This window comes from Megalops cyprinoides, chromosome 1 (assembly GCF_013368585.1).
Source record: "Megalops cyprinoides isolate fMegCyp1 chromosome 1, fMegCyp1.pri, whole genome shotgun sequence".
Taxonomy (NCBI): domain Eukaryota; kingdom Metazoa; phylum Chordata; class Actinopteri; order Elopiformes; family Megalopidae; genus Megalops; species Megalops cyprinoides.
In genome coordinates, this window is record NC_050583.1 from 34,928,314 (window position 1) to 34,948,617 (window position 20,304).

The following is a 20,304-nucleotide window of genomic DNA, read 5'->3' on the forward strand; positions in this document are numbered from 1 at the left end:
TTCCCTCCCACTTTATTACTTTTGCCTCTACCGGTTTCAAGGAATCCCCTGTGACCCTCTCCTTCACCCTCCCTCTGTCACAGAATCAGAATGGAATGAATGACTGTAGTCTGTCAACATGACTGCAGTTTCAATAATGTTTTATGCTTTCAGTCTCTCTCTCACTGTCTCTGGGTGTGTCAGTATTCAGCATAATGAGATATGCTTGCTGAACGCTGTGTCACTTAGCCAGCTCCACCTTGTAAATACAACATCTCCTACACGTACAGAGGCACATGGGCGTGCAGACACACACACACACACAGAATTTATTTTAACACTGCCCTGTCTTAACACTTTTTGTTTTGTGTTAGGTCACCATTGTAAATGAGAACTTTTTGAAAATTGACCCACCATCTTAAATAAAGGTTTAATAATAATAATGACCTTAACGCTCTAATATATGATCAATCTAACATTACCTTGTCAGGAAGTTACACCCAAAACACAAAGTAATCTTATTTATACCAATTTATAATATGTCTGCAGCTCATACACTTACATGCAAGTAGTACACATACACAAAACTAACACAACTCCCTCTTGCTAGTGAAACACATCACTTATAATGGAGAAATACCATCCAGAGTACATAGAGGAATCAGAAGAATGCTTTTTATTACATCATGAATGTTGGCACACCCGTTTCAGGTGTGTCTTTAGAGACAATAAACACACAGACATCGAGAGAGAGAGAGAGAGAGAGAGAGAGAGAGAGAGAGAGAGAGAGAGAGGTTCGTCATAAACGTGATATTCTCAGTTTGACGATTTTTCTTGACTTCCTCTTCTTGATTGAAAATAAAGGTGTCAACTTGATAAAACATGTTTCCACTGCAGTTCCATGAAACCGTTATTACAATGGTGATAATGGGAGGTAAAGTTCAGAACGCTGGTACGTATTTCATAATTTAAAAACAGGACGGTATAGTAACAGCTGGCAACGGACCAGATTAATTCAGACAATATTTGTAAAAGGTTTTCCTAAAATAGAAGAATTGAAGCTGTAGCAAAGTAGGTTCAATGTGTTCCTTAAGAACCGACAGATAACACGCGGGCAGCATCCAGAGTAAAAAATATGTCCACCACATCCTTGTAAATACTGTCCTCATTATTCATGTGCTCACTAAAATCCCATCAACAGTTGTGGACCCATTCGATTTGCATTAGCCTATACATGTCATCAGCACGTGAGCATAGGCTATTATAAATTCTCTGGATTTACACGGCATAATGTAGGCTACTCGGTTCTCGGGGTCAAAAGCACATTCTGAACAGCATTCCGTTACCCCATCGAAGGTCTTTCGAAGACCTCCCAAATTCCACTCCCGTGGCTGAAAATGAATACGACCACCGTGTGCAAATTTACATCTAAAACTATGTTAGATTTTGTAGATAGGCACACACCATAAATTCGTTCGTTTTATATATCCAACGTTATACAGTTTCAGCTTCGATTCGTCCATATCCACAAACCTTGCACAAATCAATAGTGAATGCATAAAAAGTCGTTACCTAAACTATTCCAACGTTGTATCCCCGGTTTGGAATACACAAATGCCTTAATGGCCCTCTGCCGTGTTGAATGAGCCCTCCAACCTAATAGTTACAAAAGTGTCCATAAATAAAATCTGTGAAAAATCTTTATTCGTTTGCTATAAACTCACAAGCTGCTAAGCTAGCTAACTAAGTTTGTCAAGATAAAAATACGTGCAATGGTCTTCAGCAACTTAGAAAACAACCATTTACCCACTGCAGGGGTTGGGATGACCCAGCAGACAGGGACCCTCAAAGATTCCACCACATATTTTTGTTACATATGTTACATATATATATATATATTTTCTAAATATTTTTTTATATATGGGGCCCAGTGCATTAACCTTTCAGGGGGCCCAAAATTCCTACTGGCGCCTCTGACCCACTGTCTCAATGGTGAGAACCCCTAACACCCCAACACCCCTTGGAAGAGCCATATAGCCATATTTCAATAAAACACCCCAGCACTGAATTGATCCCTCTGTTTCCAAACTACAACGGCCGTCCACACCAACTCACCATCTTTGCTCAAAAATTTCCCCCTCTATAACCTGGGAACTTCATGTTCATTTCACAGAACGTGTCTCTTACAGCGTATCTGCTGCCTGCTGACTGTTGTAAATGGCTCTCGTCTGTGCCTTTGCTGCTGAAATAAATAGTAAATCCAAAGGAAAAAGTGGAAATAATCATTATTATTGATATACATAATGATAATTAAACATGTTTACTTTTTGCTTTCAGTATTCCGGGGGACTTGTATTTGTGTGTCAGCTGAATGGACAACAACCTTGCAAATCAAGAAATTTGAGCAAGTAAAATGGTGATACATGTTCGTCATAAAAAAGACAGTGAGGATGGTGCCCACAAAGGCTGTCCAGATCTAATAGGTGATAATTTGCAGTGAAGCTGTAGAAGCTTAGTTGTAAGGGCAGTAGTAGCCACATTTTGCCGCCAAAGGTGAAAGACCTTCCCAATTACATTTATTCATTTGGCAGACGCTTTTATCCAAAGCGACTTACATAGGTTACAGTTCTTTACAATGTTATCCATTTATACAGCTGGATATTTACTGAGGCAACTGTGGGTTAAGTACCTTGCCCAAGGGTACAGCAGCAGTATCCCAGCGTGGATTGAACTTGCAACCTTTCGGTTACGAGTCCTGCTCCTTAACCACTATGCTACACTGCCGCCCTCACTTTCTGAATGGAACCCTTGCCAAATAGAACTTGAACGTACATCATGAAAAGCAGCATGGTACAGAACAATAAGTTAATATTTTTACATACAGGCAGATAACTAGCATTGGTCTATATGCCTTATTATAATATGTCACAATAATTGACAAACATGACTATATTAGTAATTAAATACACATTATCAACACCAAACCTAGGTTATAATTCAGCATTCAGTATAAACTTTAAACACACTGCTAGTTACTCAAACAATAGTGCAATAAGCCGACTACAAGTGTGTCACACCCTATATGCCACTTGTGAAATAATACACTTTTGCTGTTTGTTATTTATCTACAGTCTGCAATATACTAATGACTTAAGTGTTATTGTACAACTACTGTATATGCAGATCCTGGGCTGCATATGCTTTAGTAGATGTCCATATCCTGACAATTTTAAAATGACACTTTTTTGCCCAACTGTTTTCTACATAGAGGAGTACCAGATCACTCAGTGTAAGTGGGACAGATAGTGGAACATACATTATTACTAACAGTTATAAATTATTAAATCTTATTTGTAACTTTGGACCAAAAACAAAAAAATGTAACTTTGGACCTACACATTTTTTGCTGTATTTTGGACTGTATTTCTTGGGTCTCCGGTAACCCATGCAACATTTACAGTTATGTAAAAATGTCATAATTGTACGTGGATTTGGATTTTAATGTGGAACCATTGTAGAAAAAATTCTGTCAACATTGTTTTGTAAGCTTTATTAGTTTGTTTGTTGTGTGTTTATTGTTTGCTGCCGAATTAGTGTTATTGTTCTGATAATTAGCTGAGTATGGAAGTTTTGGTCGCAGCGCTGTTTTGTTAGAGGTTGATCAAGCGGCTAATTACAAGAGTGTATTTCATTAGTTGTGGAACATCTGGTTTTCTACAAGATCAGGTTAGTTTCACTGTTAATAGCCATTCAAAACTCCCTCCAGTCACCACAGCCCTCATCTCTCGTTACTTCCTCTTTTTCCTCCTTCCCACCCTCTAAATTCTCTCCACTTTCAGATGTTGATGTTGCTCATCTCCTTACGTCACATCAACCTACCACCTGTGCCCTGGATTCCATTCGCTCACCTCTCCTGCAGACCGTTCTTTGAACCTTGTTTAAATTGTCTTCGGTCTGATGAATTTGTCTCTCTTCGCAGGCTGTGTGCCTCTCAGCCTCTCTTTACATGTAAGCTCTTGGCTCTCTCATCTCCTCCCATGGCTTTTCATACCACTTCTGTGCTGACAACACTCAACTTATCCTGTCTTTTCCACCAGCAGGTCTCTCTGGGCATCTCAGCTTGCCTGAAGGACATTTCACTGTAGATCTGGGGTCTGCAACACGTAGCTCGCTGCCTGTTTTTGAGTAGCTTGCCAAAAGGTTCAAAGATTATGTACAATAAAATCCAACAACAAATAAATGCATCCTGGAAACCTCTTCCCATTTCAATCCAATCAAATACTCAGGTGTCCCACCCCCTCCAACACAAAATGATATCAGCTATCAATCAAATAAGTTAGGCTACTGTCAAGTTTGCCAACACGTCATCACATCAGATACGCTGTAGGCTAGCTACTGAGGTAGCTACTGAGCTAAAGCAAGGACTTCGGTGGTGTTAGCAAGCCAATTTATCTTATAAAATAGCCAGATTTATGATGAACAAAAAGTGGCCAGGCCAAAAAAAACAAAACAAAACAAAAAAAAAACATGCTATTTCCTAAGGAATGGGAACGCGAGTTTTTTTTTGCACGAAGGTGAAGGACAAGTGTGTGTGTATGCCTCATCTGCGGTACCAGCGTTTCAGTCAGTGCAACGTTCAGCGCCACGTCAGGGACATTCTAAAGCTCTTAACGTGGAAAGGCTTAAAGTGGCTTAATGTTCCAAAACAGCGATCAATGATCACCAAATTTCTCTCGGACATGTCTTGTCATAAACACTTTCACCTGTCAAAAAATCAAAACCGGAATCCTATGAGTAGCCTATGGACGTTATCTTACATTAAGCGTTTTCCTCTCTATTGACGCCCCTTATAAGGTAAAGGCTTAACGTGGCTTAATATTCCAAAATAGCGGCCAATGATCACCAAATTTGTGTGACATCTCACGTCATAAACACATAGTAATGTTTTCTATGTTTTCTATGACTTTGATGTGAATTTAAGATGTTTTGATATATTATGTGTGTGACAGAGTGCTGTCACTGTGGTTGAGTATGCGCTTTGACTGCCATGCCAACTCAGCCTGGCTCTTTGGCGTCGCGGTCAAAGCTGCAGTTTGGTATCCCGTAAACCCGGGTTCGCCGGCTGTTTTGCGACATTTTCTTTGCCATCTTGGCCATCTTTTGGATAGGGCCAGATGTCCTCTGGAGTTGGTAGACTTGTGTCAGCACTGACTGAGCATGTTCTACGTGCCTATTTATACTGTGACAACTTGCCCCAAAGTCACTGAGACAACTTGCCCCAAACTGACATGTGTGCTAATATTGTCTAAATCTCAAGGTTAGCTCGACATAGGACTGCAGCTAAAGTATCAAGAGACACGTTAATATCTCCTCTACTCAGTACAAAAATATAATTCTGAACATTCATACCTAACAAAGTTTTATTACATAAAATGTAAAGTGTCATTTTTTTACTTTTGAAGGTGAAAAATAAGAAAATTGTGCTCACCTCAGAATAGAGTGACTTTGACCACATGTGAACAGGAAGTTGACCATAGAACATATTGTCACACAAAGTAGGTATTTGATTTTTGAGATAGCACCTCTTCTTTTGGAGGTACAAACAGTGAGACAACTTACCCGTGTGACAACTTACCCCGTTCTCTTACTTTTGATCCAAAATGTGAGCTTTGGATATTGACATTTGATACATGTAGGCCTATATACAAAAAGTAGCTTATTTCAGCTGGTTAATGTGAGTGTTTTAATACGTTATGTGAATAAGTGTGAGTAATATAACACATGAGTAGCTCTCTGTAACTTTCATTTTTTCAAACCAGCTCTCAGATGCTGCTGTAGATGGTGGACCACCGCCTAAAGCTTAACTTGGCTAAGACTGAAATGCTTTACATTCCCTCCAGGTCCTCCACGTTTCAAGACTTCTCCCTCAGCCTAAAGCCTTTTCACCAATAGCACTGTTCAAAGCCTTGGCGTAGTGCTTGATAGCCAAATCTCCTTTTCCTCTCAGGTTGTAGCGGTGAGTTGAGCATGCAGATTCTTTTTGTGCAACATCTGAAGGACCCGCCCCTACCTCACTATGTATTCTGTGTAGCTCCTAGTTCAGGCCCTGGTTCTCTCATGCCTGGACTACTGTAACTCCCTCTTTGCTTGTCTGCCTGTACCATGAAACCCCTACAACTAATCCAGAATGCAGCAACATGTCTTGCCTTCAGTCTCCATAAAGGTAATCAAGTTACACCCCCTTTCACTTCACTTCATTGGCTTCCTGTTTTTACTTGCATAAAGTTCAAAACCTTGGTGCTGGCATACACGACAGTAAATGGGACACCCCCCTTATACTTACAATCAGTCTTCAACGGTATGTTCCCCCAAGATCACTATGCTCTGCAACCATGGGGAAACTGACTGTCTCAATCGGACGGGGTTGCTCCTTTCTGACACAATCCCTGTCTGTACTGGTCCCTCAGTGGTGGAATGAACTCCCCATGAGGGTCAGGACAGCAGATTCATTAGTCATCTTCTGCCACAGACTGAAGACCCACCTCTTCAGACTGAATCTCAGTTCCACTCCCTAACACCTGCTACTTGTATTACTTGCTGGTTGTTTTAAGTGTAGTATCACAATGTTTTGGATTCTGTGATCTAGTGACTATGATGTATGGTAATGTTTGTACTTGGCATCCCTTAGTTTCTAGGCTGTCAAACCAGGTTACACAAGTTAATTTGTGGTAGGGCTTGAACAGTGTTATGCTTACATTCACTGGTCTGGGAGTGTTGTTATCCTGGTCTGACACTGCTGCTCATTCAACTTAAAGGGATACCCTTCTGTTCTTTTGTGCTGTAAAGTCACTCTGGATGAGAGTGGCTGCTAAATGAATGTAATGTTAATATTTGCATTACACAAGAACAATATGAATGTATTTATTTGGCAGATGGTCTTATCCAGCGTAACTTCCAACACCTTCATGACAAAGTAAAGCATATTATGTGCTTTTCACAGGAACAAAAAGAATAAGGGTGCAGAAGAGTCAGTGACAGTAAATGTGCATTTTTCAAGCTGGTGGTTAAACATACATGTAAACATTTCTGCTAGGTGGGTGGTAAAGTGTTGTGGGATCTGTGAACCACAGGAAGTGAAAGAAATCGCTGAGTGCCGTCAGCATAATAGTGGTTAGAAAAGGCAGATGCTGTAATGTAACAGAAAAGAAATGATGTCAATGATGTTCACCAGTGAAATATTTTATACGTTTATCGACGCCTAATTTTACATTTAACGGGGAGTTTTTTTAAGAGTGGCAACCGTACATCCATGGGTGGGGCCCGACTTATGAGCACCAATGACAGCGCGAATGAACGATTCCTCGACTTAGAATGAGTTTGATTGACGTGTACTTCTTTGATACAACGTGGCGCTTGCTGTTGTATAAGTGCATGATACAGTATATGACGACACTGTTAAGAATATTGCAACAAAGCCAATACTTTTGCCAATAAATGAATGTCATACAGTTACACACCACTGGATATTCCACTGACAGCGAGTAAAGTGGAGTTGTTTAGAAGTATTTCTTGAGAATATCCGTGTTGACGACAGAGAAGTGCCTATCTGTGACATTGAAGGCTACGTCCTCATAACTCCAGAGTAAGTACAATAAAGACTGTATTTTTTTTTTATAGTTCAGTGCACATATGACATGCTGTGTTGTTGATACAAATGTATGATAATGGTACCTCTGTGGTTTGTTTTTCATTGTTTACACAGAGATCAACGGACATCATTTTGATCTAAGAAAATAAAATGAATCTTTTGAGTATGCTTGTGTTTCACACATGTATGCTGCTACTGTGACTTAATGCTATAAGTAAGGGATGCTCAGATGTTTTCTTTATTTCTTCAGTTACGTGCTGTTTTGCTGTATTGGCACAATACTGACATTCCGTGCTAGCCGTGTGGACCACTGTATGTTAGGGAATTCTGTACACGTTGTCAGTGTCAGTGCAACAGTTTGCAATGTTGCATCATGTCGCTCCGTGCATTCTAAATTGTTAAAGTGAGTTCTCCACGAGACCCATACTTCGGGTGTCTGGGACACATGGACTGCACTATGATTTGTCAGAAAAGTGTTCTAATCATAAGTTGCATTGGCTTGTGACACGTCGTCATTTGTGTAGAAGCCGTACATGAAACACGTCCTTAGAATTGCACGAGTAAAATTTTTATATGAACATACCAAAACAAACAAAAACCCCCAATCCTTAGGTTCAAGACAGGTTTATTTAACTATAAATCATGCACTTGAAACAGTAATGACGATCTGCGAAACGGCTCCGATATCTGCAGTTAAAAGCAATCTTTGGCAAAGTTTTCAGCGCATTGGGTAAAAAAAATCGCTTCACTGCCATCGTTTTCCTTTGATCATGATACTAATACATTACACAGCATTAGCTATGCATTTCGTCAAACTTTTGTTTATTAGACGTCCCTTTCCATGGCGACTTGCATAACTGGCATGATTTTTTTCTTTTATACAGCTGGATATTAACCGAAGCAATAGCCTACCTTGCTCAAGGTAGAGCCTTGCTGGAAGTCGGACCAACAAACCGCCACTTCCTCAGCCGCTATGTATGTATAGCCTAACATGTCTCACAGTTATTCGTACACCAAAGTGTAAACGAAAATGTTGAAACAATGTATTAATTGTACCCATACCAGAAAATGTACATGGTACTCTTTAAATTTCCTCTAAGCGATCTCTTAGATAAAAACATGCATGCAAAAATCAGTTTGTTGTTGAACTGTTTTAAAAATAACCATGCCGTACAAGACTATAAGTGAATGTTCTTAACAAAGCAGCTGCCTTTATGGTGAAAGCACTTCGCTGTGCGGGAGGGTATGATAAAAACGGCGGACGGAGGGAGGGCGGTAACTAACAGGAAGGAGCTGCTCAGAAACCGCATGGCATTAGGAAGAAAATGGTTTCAAAACGTGGCTGATAATTTTAATATTATGTATATATACATAGCTTAATTAATTACAACAGTTAGAATAGGAGACACGTTTACGGAAAGCCTAAAGTATTCTAGTAAGCTGACTAGATAGCGAGCTTGCTAGGTTTGTTGATGTCAAAATTTCGGGTTTCGGGTTTACTATTGACAACGCTAGCGTACTACCCGCCAGCTACTGAGCTAGTTAATTTTAACCATTTTGCTTGGTAGCTCGCTATATCTAGCAAGCTAGCTTACTGGTTTGGTAACTGTACATGTGCAATATGAAAATTTCCACGACGGTAACTAATTACTTGGAAGTGTGACTGAAATTGTAGTTGGAGCAAATACTTATATGTGTGTCAAAGTGTGTCGTTTTTAAACGTAAAGAGGGTTTTGAATGAGATAGCTACAACGTGGACATCGTAGCATCACTGAGGTGAGTATCGACTAGCCTCTCCTCGAGCTAGCCAGCTTGCTAACTAACTAACTAACAAGCAGCTGTCGCGTGTGGTGTTGTCTCAGTATTCATGGTACGTAATGAATAGCGCTAAACTGTCTTGGGCAAGACATTGGAGGAGGTAGATGGCCACTATTTGTATGCTATGGTCCTTTCCTTTGTCTTTAATCTTCGGGAGGCTAGCCAACGCTACTGTAAAGGGTGCTTAAGTCACGAATGAAACGGTGAAGCGGTGCGTGTCAAGTGTGTACACGAGAGAGCCGTTAAGTCTATTGGCAAGAATTCTCCATTAATTTCCCTTTGTCAAAGTGCATTGGCTTGTGATGAAATTCCACAGTAATTCTAATAACGTGTTTTAATTATCTCTCATGATGAGTTGCAGAAGCTCTATTAAAGTAGCTGGATTTCAGAAACTGGGTTCTCAAACAATACAGCGCTGTTTCTGTCGAGGGTCGAAAATAGTGCCATAGCCTGGAAGCCCACATGGTTAACAGTGGCAGCGCACTTTATGAATGTCTGAAGCGTTGAGAGAGGACAGGGACGATAAACAGCTGTGAGTGTCCATGATTTTTAGAATATTACGTGTTTCTCTGTTTACTGTTTGTATTATTTTGCAGCGTGGTGGCAAAAGAGATAAACTGTAATTATTGACGTTTGTAGACAAAGATGTTTAGTTGTGTAAATTTCAGAAACACGTACAAGATGCCTGAATATAAAACATTTTTTAAAATACAGCTTAATGATCCATCTTGAACCGCTGACCTCCAGACCATAGCTAATACATTGAAAGTTGAACATTACAATGTTCTGTGATAGTCAACAGCAACCTGACTAAATTTAATTTAGTTATTTCTACAATTTTGGGAGCTACTTTTCCTGATGTATTCAAAGAATTCAGTATTCAGTAAGAGTGCAGTCTATGTAGTTTTGCAACTGGAGAAGATATTCTCACGTGATAGTGCTGCTAGTGTATTAGCTTAGAAGAAATGTTGTGATCCAGAGCTGGTGGAGTGATGCTGTGTGCCTCTCCTAACAAATTACAGTGGTTATCCTTGTGTGGTCTCGCATTACAGTGTATGACTGAATTGCTACAGTCTGTGCAGTTTCTGTGCTTATCATACTCTCCCTCTGTACCACTCAGATGGAGAAGGCCCCCTTGCCCACTGATGAGAATGGGACAAGTATGACAGACGAGCAGTCTGAGGTCCAGCTGCTGGAGGTGAACGGAGACGTGAGCCCAGGAGGAGGTGGAGCCGCGGACCTCTCCCGCGATGCCTGGAGTAGCAAAGTGCAGTATCTCTTAGCTCAAGTGGGATTCAGCGTTGGCCTTGGGAACGTGTGGAGATTTCCCTACCTCTGTCATCAGAATGGAGGAGGTGAGTACTGCTTGTTTGTTTTGTGTGTGTATTTTGACACCATCAGGGTCCAAAATACCTGCCGTTTTCTGAGGGGTAACTTTCAGGGTCAGTAGCCACTCTAGGGTTGCTTTTTGCTTTAAAATAAAAAAGCTATCATGTTAGTCAAAAAGCACTTGTGGAACATCAGTGGCAGTGCCCCTCTGTTGTTGTACAGTTGTGAAAGCTCATGTTGGTCATCTTTGTACAATCTGTTGTTGTCCAGTCACAAGCTACATAGGACTTCAGATGAAAATTCATCTGCTGTGGCAAGATGCGGCTCGATGTAACAACTAAGTAGCTAGTTTTGGTTGAAGAGTTACCATGTCTGTCACATCACATATTTTGAGAGCTGGCTCTATCAATTTAAAAACATGGAGACACTAACCACACTGAGTGAGCGGACAGCAGACAAATGAGGCTCATGTCATGAATAGTACATGTTATCGAAAGACAGGGGTGACTTCTGAGTGGCTGTGCAAGGAAGTTTGATTCCAACTTTGATTCTTTATGAACTTAGATAATGTCTATCTAACTGTCCCAGCATTACTGTGGTGTGTGCTGGCTCTTGCTTGACTGTTATAAAACTGTTTTGAAGTTGTCTTTAATCTCAGGTTGAAGGATTAAGTTTGATCATGAAAATTAAGTCTTAGATGGAGGAAGATTCATTCCTTCAGTTATACATTTTGAAGCTTTCAGGTTTGGTAATGCCAGTGAGCTAAAGCACATTTTAGATGCCGCAGTACCTACTCATCATTTAAATAGTGTGATTGAACTGAGATGGCAGAAGGTACAACTGTAAATTCATAGGTCTGGCTTCATCTCTTTGCCATGACTCCTCTATAGTCTTTATGGGTTACAGAACTGTGTCTTTAAAGGAGCTTTTGTGGCAGGTGTCTTGGGCTCATTAAGTGGGGAGTGACCTTGGGGCTGTGTTTTTAGATTTTCCATCCACCAAAAAAGAAAAACATCAGCTTTGTGTAAATGTCTTTTTTGTGTCTCTTTTCCTCACAGGGGCCTTTCTCCTTCTGTATGTGCTTCTCTTGGTGGTGGTTGGGATTCCACTCTTCTTCCTGGAGTTGGCAGCGGGACAGTGTATCCGACAGGGCAGCATCGGGGTGTGGAAGCACATCTCTCCCAAACTGGCAGGGATTGGATACTCCAGCTGTGTGGTGAGAAAAGAGCTCACATTTTATCTGCTGTGTTGCCAAAGCTTGTTGCCTTTTATCTCAGACGAGCTGCCCCCACAATGCCAGTCTCCACTGTTTTCACCTGCAGACATGCAGTCTAAAAACAGCAGCCTACCTATAATTTATTTAGCCAAACATTTAAACAAGAATTTTTTTTCTTTTCTGCATTGCCACAGTGGCAACTGTAAGCCTCTTTTAATCTGGTGATGGTGAGTTCTGAGTCTTTAGTTGATGAGATATATTTCTAATTCATTTTCAGAAATTTCAATCATTTTGTCCACTAGATGTCAAGTTAGTCAATCAGTTAACAAATGATGGTCGGCTGGAGTGATAAATAACTGATGACATTGTAGACTGCTTGTTTGGGTAAATAGGATGCAGGTGAGCTAACTAAATACAGCAAATAATAGTTTTCATTCAGACGAAACCGCAAATGTTCATAGTGAGGTATGGTGCTTGAAAGGCAGCATTACTGTCTTCAGGTTTCTTGTTGCACAATATATAAGGTGACCAGCTAGTGATTGATCATGATGAAGATCTGCAATCCAAAGAAAGTTGCAGCATGGTGATGGTGATATGGTATAACCTCCACGCTCCACAATAGCAGGCATTGTACAGCTGAAAAAAACGTGGGTTTCCTCCCAGTTGATTATCATTGATGCCCCAATATTGACTATGCATATAAAGTTTTTCCATCTGTGGATATTGTATTATATTTTATAATGTATTTATAATATTTCTGAATAATAAGAGTTGGGGGAGCAGCTGGTGTCATGCTACACTTTTGCCTTTATGGATGTGAACTTGGATGTGAGGTTTGGCTGGGTTGCAGGTGCATTTGGACACTCACTGTCAATTACACTGGTCTCTTAATGTCTGGTAACTACTTCACTGAAGTGCTCTGATCTCCATGGTCAGCCAGTTCTCGGAGTGCTGGAGGGCTGCCTGTGTGTACTTAACTCTACGGCCATATCATTTACTCAGCCTGGGACTAAAAGCACTATTTTCCCTTAAGCCTGTAAGATAGTGGAGTGTTGGGACTTTACTGTTACAGCGCCCTTATTTATGTAGCACACTTCGCAAAGCCAAATTTGATTTTCAGTTCCATTATTACACCCCCTTTCGTGCATGTGAGTTTACATACCGACTTAATAGTTCGCTGTAAATATTACATTTGTACAGAGCTCACAGGTGTACCAAATGTCTCCTTTAAGGTTAATGAACATCGATTTTCACAAACTTTCATAAACTGGCATTTTATACAGTTTATTAAAATCAGGATGAGATTAGTGCAACTCACACTAAAAAAAAAATTCAATTCATCATTCATTCAATTAAAAAATATCAATTATTTGGCCTTGCAGACTCGTTGTTACAGTTTTGCTTCTGTGCACTTTATCACAGATGTAGAAGACTGAATCCATCGTCTCCTAATATCTGACCTCCAAGGACACATCTGCAAGCCTGTGTCTGTCTTTAAATACACTTGGTTTGGTTGGATACTTGTGATGCAGAACATTTCTCTGTTTTATCTAATTATAAGTATTGAAATTATGATTTTGGTGTGTGAGTATGCAGTGAAATTTATATTATTCATTAGTATGGGAAAAGAGCTGGCAAATGGGTCATGTTATCAGTAAAAATGTTAGTTGTTCTATCTGTGTGGCTCTGTGCCAGTGGCCTTGTGTGGCGGTGTGCACTTCTTTGTTAAGATTTGTACGTGAAAACTCCCTCTTACCGCAGGGGGTTAAAGTGTTAGTTGATGTCATTGTCAGCCCTCTTCTGTTCACCTGTCCATTTTGTTAATTTCAGTGTTAATTTAGTTTTGATTAGTTTTGATTTTTTGATTTAGTGTGACACTGTTTTCTTTGGGTGTGCTGTTTCCGTTCCCTTGTTCTCAGCCAGTGTTTATGTGGTATGGTGACAGCATGTGTGTTAGTAGTGCTGTGTTAACTCTGCCATCTTTCCCTTCCCAGGTGTGTTTCTTTGTAGCTCTTTACTACAATGTCATCATTGGGTGGAGCCTCTTCTACCTGGGTAGTTCCTTCCAGTACCCGCTGCCCTGGCAGCAGTGTCCTCAGCTGAGCAACAATAAGACGGGTATGTATGTGTCCCGTAACGAGTGAGAATGTTTGAGGTATGTGTGTACCACATTTGATCAAAGTCGGTGCTACTTTGCCCATTGACCGGTGTGTCCTGCTGTCTAGATGTCTAGATATTAAAGTATTTGTTCGGACCCCTTCTTTTTCAGTAAAGGAATGTGAGGATAGTTCTCCAACCACGTACTTCTGGTTCCGCAAAGCCCTAGACATCACAGACTCCATTGATGAGACTGGGGAGTTCAATAAACTCATGATTGCCTGTCTGCTGGCAGCCTGGGCCATTGTCTGTCTTGCCATGATCAAAGGCATCAAGTCGTCTGGGAAGGTACAGAAAGCTGTTGCATTTGTGTGCTGTGTGCATCTTACCAATGATAGTCTGTATGTGAAGAACTGAATTAACACCCCTTCCCCCCCATTTCTCTTCTTTCTCTAAGGTGATGTATTTCTCCTCACTCTTCCCCTACGTGGTGCTGTTGTGTTTCCTCATCAGAGGAATGCTGCTGGATGGAGCGTCAGAAGGTATCACCTACATGTTCTACCCAAAGGTATGCTCCCTTTGGTGGTGCAGATCTGTTACTGCCCCGGACTGCCTCAGGAATGGTGTATAGAGGTGCCGTACATATCATATCCCTTTTTTTAACAGCTCAGTGCAAACCTTTCACATTTCACAAATTTCACAAGCGGTAATGTAATGGGAATGCAGTTGTTTAGCTAGCTAGCTAGAGTAGGAGCATACCACAGTTGCAGATTAGCCTTGTATTTGGCATTTTCTTAATTCAGGTAAGTTGGATGCTTGGGTACTTGGTTCTGTATGTGAAAGGGCATAAGCCTTCATTCATTTACTTGTATGTTGACATTTTGGGTAGAATGGAAACTAAGTAACTGAAGTTAAGCTCCAGTATCAACATAAGAGGTCAGATATTTTCTAAAAGGAGTATACAGAGTAAAAAGCTGCAAGTAAAAAATTCCACTGATATTTTTAGGGGGGAAACTTTCTAGCCAGTTTCAGTTTGAGTCATATTAGGTCTAAGCTAATTATGCAGGATACTCTTAGAGACACAAAATGTTCTGTCATTTTTTGGTTCTGCAAAATTCAATATTTTGTCTTATGCCTACTGTGAAGTGTTGAACTGTCTTGGAGTCACTTAGACTGTTGTTGTGTTTGCAAATGAATGACACTTTTTTTCTTGGAATAAAATGTCTGGTTACAGTGGAAGTCTGTACTTCTGCTCTCCATTAAGATCCCCTATGATGCTTTTCATGTGTGAGTCGCCCTTTTTACCTGTCCTATTCTGTCTCCAGCTGAGCATCTGGGGGGAGGTGCAGGTGTGGCGTCAGGCAGCCACACAGGTTTTCTTTGCCCTGGGGCTGGGTTTTGGCTCCATCATTGCGTACTCCTCCTATAACCCTCCCACCAACAACTGCCACCGTGATGCGCTCATGGTCTCCTTCATCAACTTTTTCACCTCTGTACTGGCTTCCCTGGTCGTGTTTGCTGTTCTGGGCTTTCGAGCCAAGACTATCGCCATGGACTGCGTGAGCCGGTGAGGAGTCCGGGGGAGCGGTGTGTGTGTGTGTGTGTATGTGTGTGTGTGTGTGTATGTGTGTGTGTGTGTCTGTCTGTCTGCGTCTGTCTGTGTCTGTGTGTGTGTGTCTGTGTCTATGTCTGTGTTCAGGTGGTCAGTTGAAGGTGTAATTCTGTCATTCTGGGTACTTTGTGTACGTTTATTGTGTGTGTGTTTCTCTGTTGGACTGGTATGTCTGTAAGATGGTGAATTTGTCTGTTAACCTGTACCTGTAAACTGCCTGACATGCTTCTTATGTTTTCATGTTGAACACTGGACTTCTCTTTCTTACCTCCCCCTCAGCAATTTGGTGCTCCTGTCTTCCACAAACGTGATGGCTCCATTTAATGTGTCTGATCCCAGCTCAGTGTCCCTTCAGGAGTACAGACAGTGGTTTCAGCACCATGGGAGTAAAATAACAGAGAAAAACATCACTGACTGCAGTCTGGAGGCAGAGATGAACAAGGTGTCTTGATCTTTCCAGCTTTTGTATCTCATATTCTGTCTCATATGTTTCTGTTGCCCATTCTGTTGCCCTGAGTCTATGAAAAGCCCTCCTGACTAATGCCCCGTCTCTTTTTCTCTGTGTATTTTCTTTTTTCTCCCTCTCTCTCTTTCCCTCTCTCTCTCTCTCTCTCTCTCTCTTTCTCCTGCTCTCTCCCTGTCAGGGAGTGCAAGGGACAGGCCTGGCCTTCATCGCCTTCACGGAGGCCATGTCTCTGTTCCCTGCCAGTCCCTTCTGGTCGACACTCTTCTTCCTCATGCTGCTCAACCTGGGCCTTAGCACCATGTTCGGCACCATGCAGGGAATCCTTACTCCACTCATCGACAACTTCAAAACTCTATCCCGCCACAAGACCCTGCTCACAGGTAAACCTCTGTAACATGCTGTCTCATTGTCTCTTAATGTGTCAACAGATGCAGCCATCCTTCACTTATTCATTATCACTGTGACTGCCAATCAGAATTAGCTATTTATTTGGCTAGCTTGGAAACAGCCAAGTCAGCTAGCCAGCTAGCCACCTAGCCAGCTAGTTGTGCTGAACAGTGCCTTTTCTAATTATATCTGTGTAGTTAGCTGACCTTGTTAATGTTACAATAGCTTGCTAGTAGCCTGGCTAACTAGTGTTAGGTAGGTTGCCGGTTGCCAACGAAAGGTTGCCGGTTCAATCCTAGCTGGAACACTGCTGCTGTACCCTTGGGCAAGGTACTTAACCCACAGTTGCCTCAGTAAATATCCAGCTGTATAAATGGATAACATTGTAAAGAACTGTAACCTATGTAAGTCGCTTTGGATAAAAGCGTCTGCCAAATGAATAAATGTAAATGTAAATGTAGTGTTACTGCAACACAAACAATTGGTGCTGTTGTGCTGTTGCATGTCATATTTTGAAACCCTTGAAAGAGGGAAAAATGAGATGTACAGTTAAGCTCAGGTGTTCTGCCCATGTCTGTTTCCTGACCAGCTCCATACTGAGAAATTTCCCCCAGCTGCCCACCTCCAATGCATGAATGCCATTGTGCTACTGCTTCTTTACACAATTTCTGTACACACAACTATCCCCTTGCCAAATGGCTTACTGATGCAGTATACTGGATGAGTTGTGCAGCAGTGTGGAGATGTGGTTTGAGGTTGAGTGACTTCTGATTGCTCAACCTGAATTGCCACATCTCACACACAGGCTCTACAATGCAACAGTGAGCTCACGTGGTTGTGTAGTACTTCTCATTGCCCCAGTGTTGCTGATTAACATGGTGGTCTCAGACATGGGGCACCCCGACGGCTTGGGAATTCACAGGAGAACAAACTGAGCCAGGCTTACATATTAACCACTCACAGTGTGGCTTCACTTCTTGCACACTGTGCATTGCAAAGTGTGTAGGACTGGTCTGCAGATTTGAAGTTCTGCAGTGTTCCCACGGTCTGTCATTGTGCCTTGTGTCTGAACTCCCCAGTGTGCAGCTGTGCTGTGGGCTTCGTGATCGGGCTGGTGTTCACCCAGCGCTGCGGGAACTACTTTGTGACCATGTTCGACGATTACTCTGCCACCCTGCCGCTCATCATTGTTGTCATCTTTGAGACTTTCAGCGTATCCTGGGTGTATGGGGCTGACCGGTAAGGAGGGAAATGGAGTTTAAACATGGTGTGAAGAATGGTTTGAATTTGGACACTGTAGTAGTAGAATTACAGTGAGCAGCTGTGAAGCAGTCGTGTGCAGCTAATCCAAAACAGATGATGATGTAGACTCCTTATGTTATGATGGACAGCGTAACAAACAAGGAGAATTTTCAGTATTCAGTAACTTTATGAACCATCATAGGAGGAGGTAGTGGAGGAGGGAGTGGATATATTTGTATATTTTAGTCACTATGTAGAGGGTGTAGGTGTTATGGTTGGCAACAACTCATACAATGATGTCATGCTGTCCTTTGTTGCAGCTTCCTGGATGATATAAAGACCATGTTACAGTGGCGCCCCCCGGTGTTGTATAAGTATCTGTGGCAGTATGTCTGCCTTCTGGCCATGATTGGGCTACTGGGATCCAGCTTACTGCGCATGTTCTTCAAGCGTCCCACTTATACTGCCTGGAACCAAAGTACGGTAAGACTACAGCTTTCACGAGTCCCAGCACATGCCTTCCTTTGAACAGCTGTGGGGAATGGCATGCTTTCTCATTGTACATACAGAGCTTCATTTTCAAGGTTTTTTCCCCCATGTTTATTAATTTCTTCTATGTTTGTATTTATTGCAGTCTTAGGTCATTTTCATCCTAAACCCTTATTGAGAGTGAAAGCAGTCCTTCCATGATGACTCATGTCACTGAGTGATTTTTAACTGCCTCTTCCCCTTGTCTTCCCTATACCCCTGCTATTCCCTGTTTATCCCAGGCCTCAGAGATGAATCTGGAGTATCCTGACTGGGCACTGGCTGTTCTGTCAGTGCTTATTGTGATTGCCACTCTGCCAGTCCCCATAGGCTACATTCACTCTCTTCTGAAGACCAGAATGGGCAGAGGATTAGAGCGAGGGAATGAGCAGGATGTGGAGAGAGAGCAATACACCAAGTGCAACTCTGATGATCCAGAGTTTACCCCTGCACTAACCCCATTGGAGGAAGATGATGGAGAAGATGGCACTTGCAGCAATTCTGTCCTTCCATTGGGTGCAGACAATTACCAACCCCTCCCCCAGGAAGCAGAAGATGGCGAAGATACTACTGGGGTATGAGAGAGTGAAAGAGGCAGTTGGAAAATGGAAGCGTAAAATTTTATTTTTGAGATAAGGACAGATCAGTTGAACTGTAGTAGATGGGTGGGACAGAAATGTGCAAGTACATTTATATGTACATACACACAAGAAGCATAAAATGAGCGATTCCATATTTGATGAGTATAAAAACATTTCATTTTCTGTATTAGTTGTCTACAAGATGGAAACACAACTACAGCCATGTATTTTTACATGACTTGTTTAGTATATAAAACCAAGCTGTAATTTACCTGACCGTGTGAGCACACTTGTGGGGGGCGGGGGGGGTGGGGGGAGTAGAAAAGGGAAAACATTATATTCAGTCAAGGTTGTCCACACCTCAGCGGTGTAAACATTGCTCCAACATTCACAAACCCAAGCCTACATGTTCCAGAGGACAGTCAGTACTTTGGGTAGGTTTAGACACCTCCCACTAATGCTTACCAGGACCAACATAAAAAAGCACAATTGTGAAGATGAAGTTAGGCGTATAAAGTGTCCATTTTTTCCCTCAGACTAGCACAAAGCCAGACAGATTCATATAACATGGATGGTATTTTCATTGTTGTTTTTTGAACTGCTAGATAAGTGTTGGTCCGTGATCATCTAAAAATGTGAATGCAGTCATTTCAGAATATCCTTACAGTGCTGCTATTAAGATCCTCTGTAGATACTTCAGGGGCTTGCATTTAGCATGCCCAAGGGCAGCATTCCTTACTACTCCCTTCTCCCTCTACAGTGAGGTGTAGAGGTGAATAGGGAGTGAGAAAAGGCAACCATAATATCTCTCTGATAGCCTTTTAGGTGAAGTGTTACAGTATTTTTTTTTTTACCATTGTATATTTTCACCCTATCTTTTGGAATTATGAATTGACCATTTTCTGCTGGGGTCAAAACGGTATCCACCATACTGCTACATGAAGCGGTGAAACAGGATGTGTGCAGTCTATTGATAAAATGGCTGTTTTTCATACTTAAAGCCACACAGTCACTATAGAAGACTTAGTGCCAATCGGAGAAACGGCAAAGGTGATACAGCAGCAACTTGAGGAACCCTTGCTGATGAATCCTGGCCCTCCGTATCCCAGGGAGACCAGGCCAGTTATGTCTAAGCACTGTGCACACCTAGATATAGTTGGCCAGTGACAGCCTGGCTTCGAACTGGTGTGGGTTATAGTGTGCCACCGGTGCACAGATTGAGCACCCTTACCTACAGAGTCACTCATGAGCCCAACTTAAACCTCCACCAGTCAGGGTGCTGTGTTGTATATCCAGAGAGGACAGGCTAGAAAAAGGACCATAAGTTATAAGTTTGTTTTTTTTTTTTATTTATTCAGTATTTATGTAAAATTTTGATTGCGTGTATATACTCATCTCCCT

The 20,304-nt window shown here is 41.7% G+C and overlaps 1 protein-coding gene across 3 annotated transcripts; it reads left to right on the top strand.

Moving 5' to 3' along the window:
- The first annotated feature begins 7,401 nt into the window (after positions 1 to 7,401).
- On the top strand, positions 7,402 to 19,169 carry LOC118776336 (sodium-dependent neutral amino acid transporter B(0)AT2-like). 3 transcript variants are annotated; one of them, XM_036526612.1, is made up of 13 exons: positions 7,402 to 7,621; positions 8,512 to 8,602; positions 10,566 to 10,800; positions 11,833 to 11,990; positions 13,985 to 14,108; positions 14,260 to 14,435; positions 14,545 to 14,655; positions 15,413 to 15,654; positions 15,979 to 16,141; positions 16,344 to 16,545; positions 17,632 to 17,791; positions 18,115 to 18,277; positions 18,565 to 19,169. In XM_036526612.1, the coding sequence occupies exons 3-13, from the start codon at positions 10,566 to 10,568 to the stop codon at positions 18,901 to 18,903; spliced, it is 2,073 nt and encodes a 690-aa protein (XP_036382505.1). In that variant the 5' UTR covers positions 7,402 to 7,621; positions 8,512 to 8,602; the 3' UTR covers positions 18,904 to 19,169. The 3 variants fall into 3 exon arrangements, with proteins under 3 accessions (XP_036382505.1, XP_036382524.1, XP_036382515.1); XM_036526631.1 differs by lacking the exon at positions 8,512 to 8,602; XM_036526622.1 differs by lacking the exons at positions 7,402 to 7,621; positions 8,512 to 8,602 and adding an exon at positions 8,955 to 9,403.
- Positions 19,170 to 20,304: the final 1,135 nt, after the last annotated feature.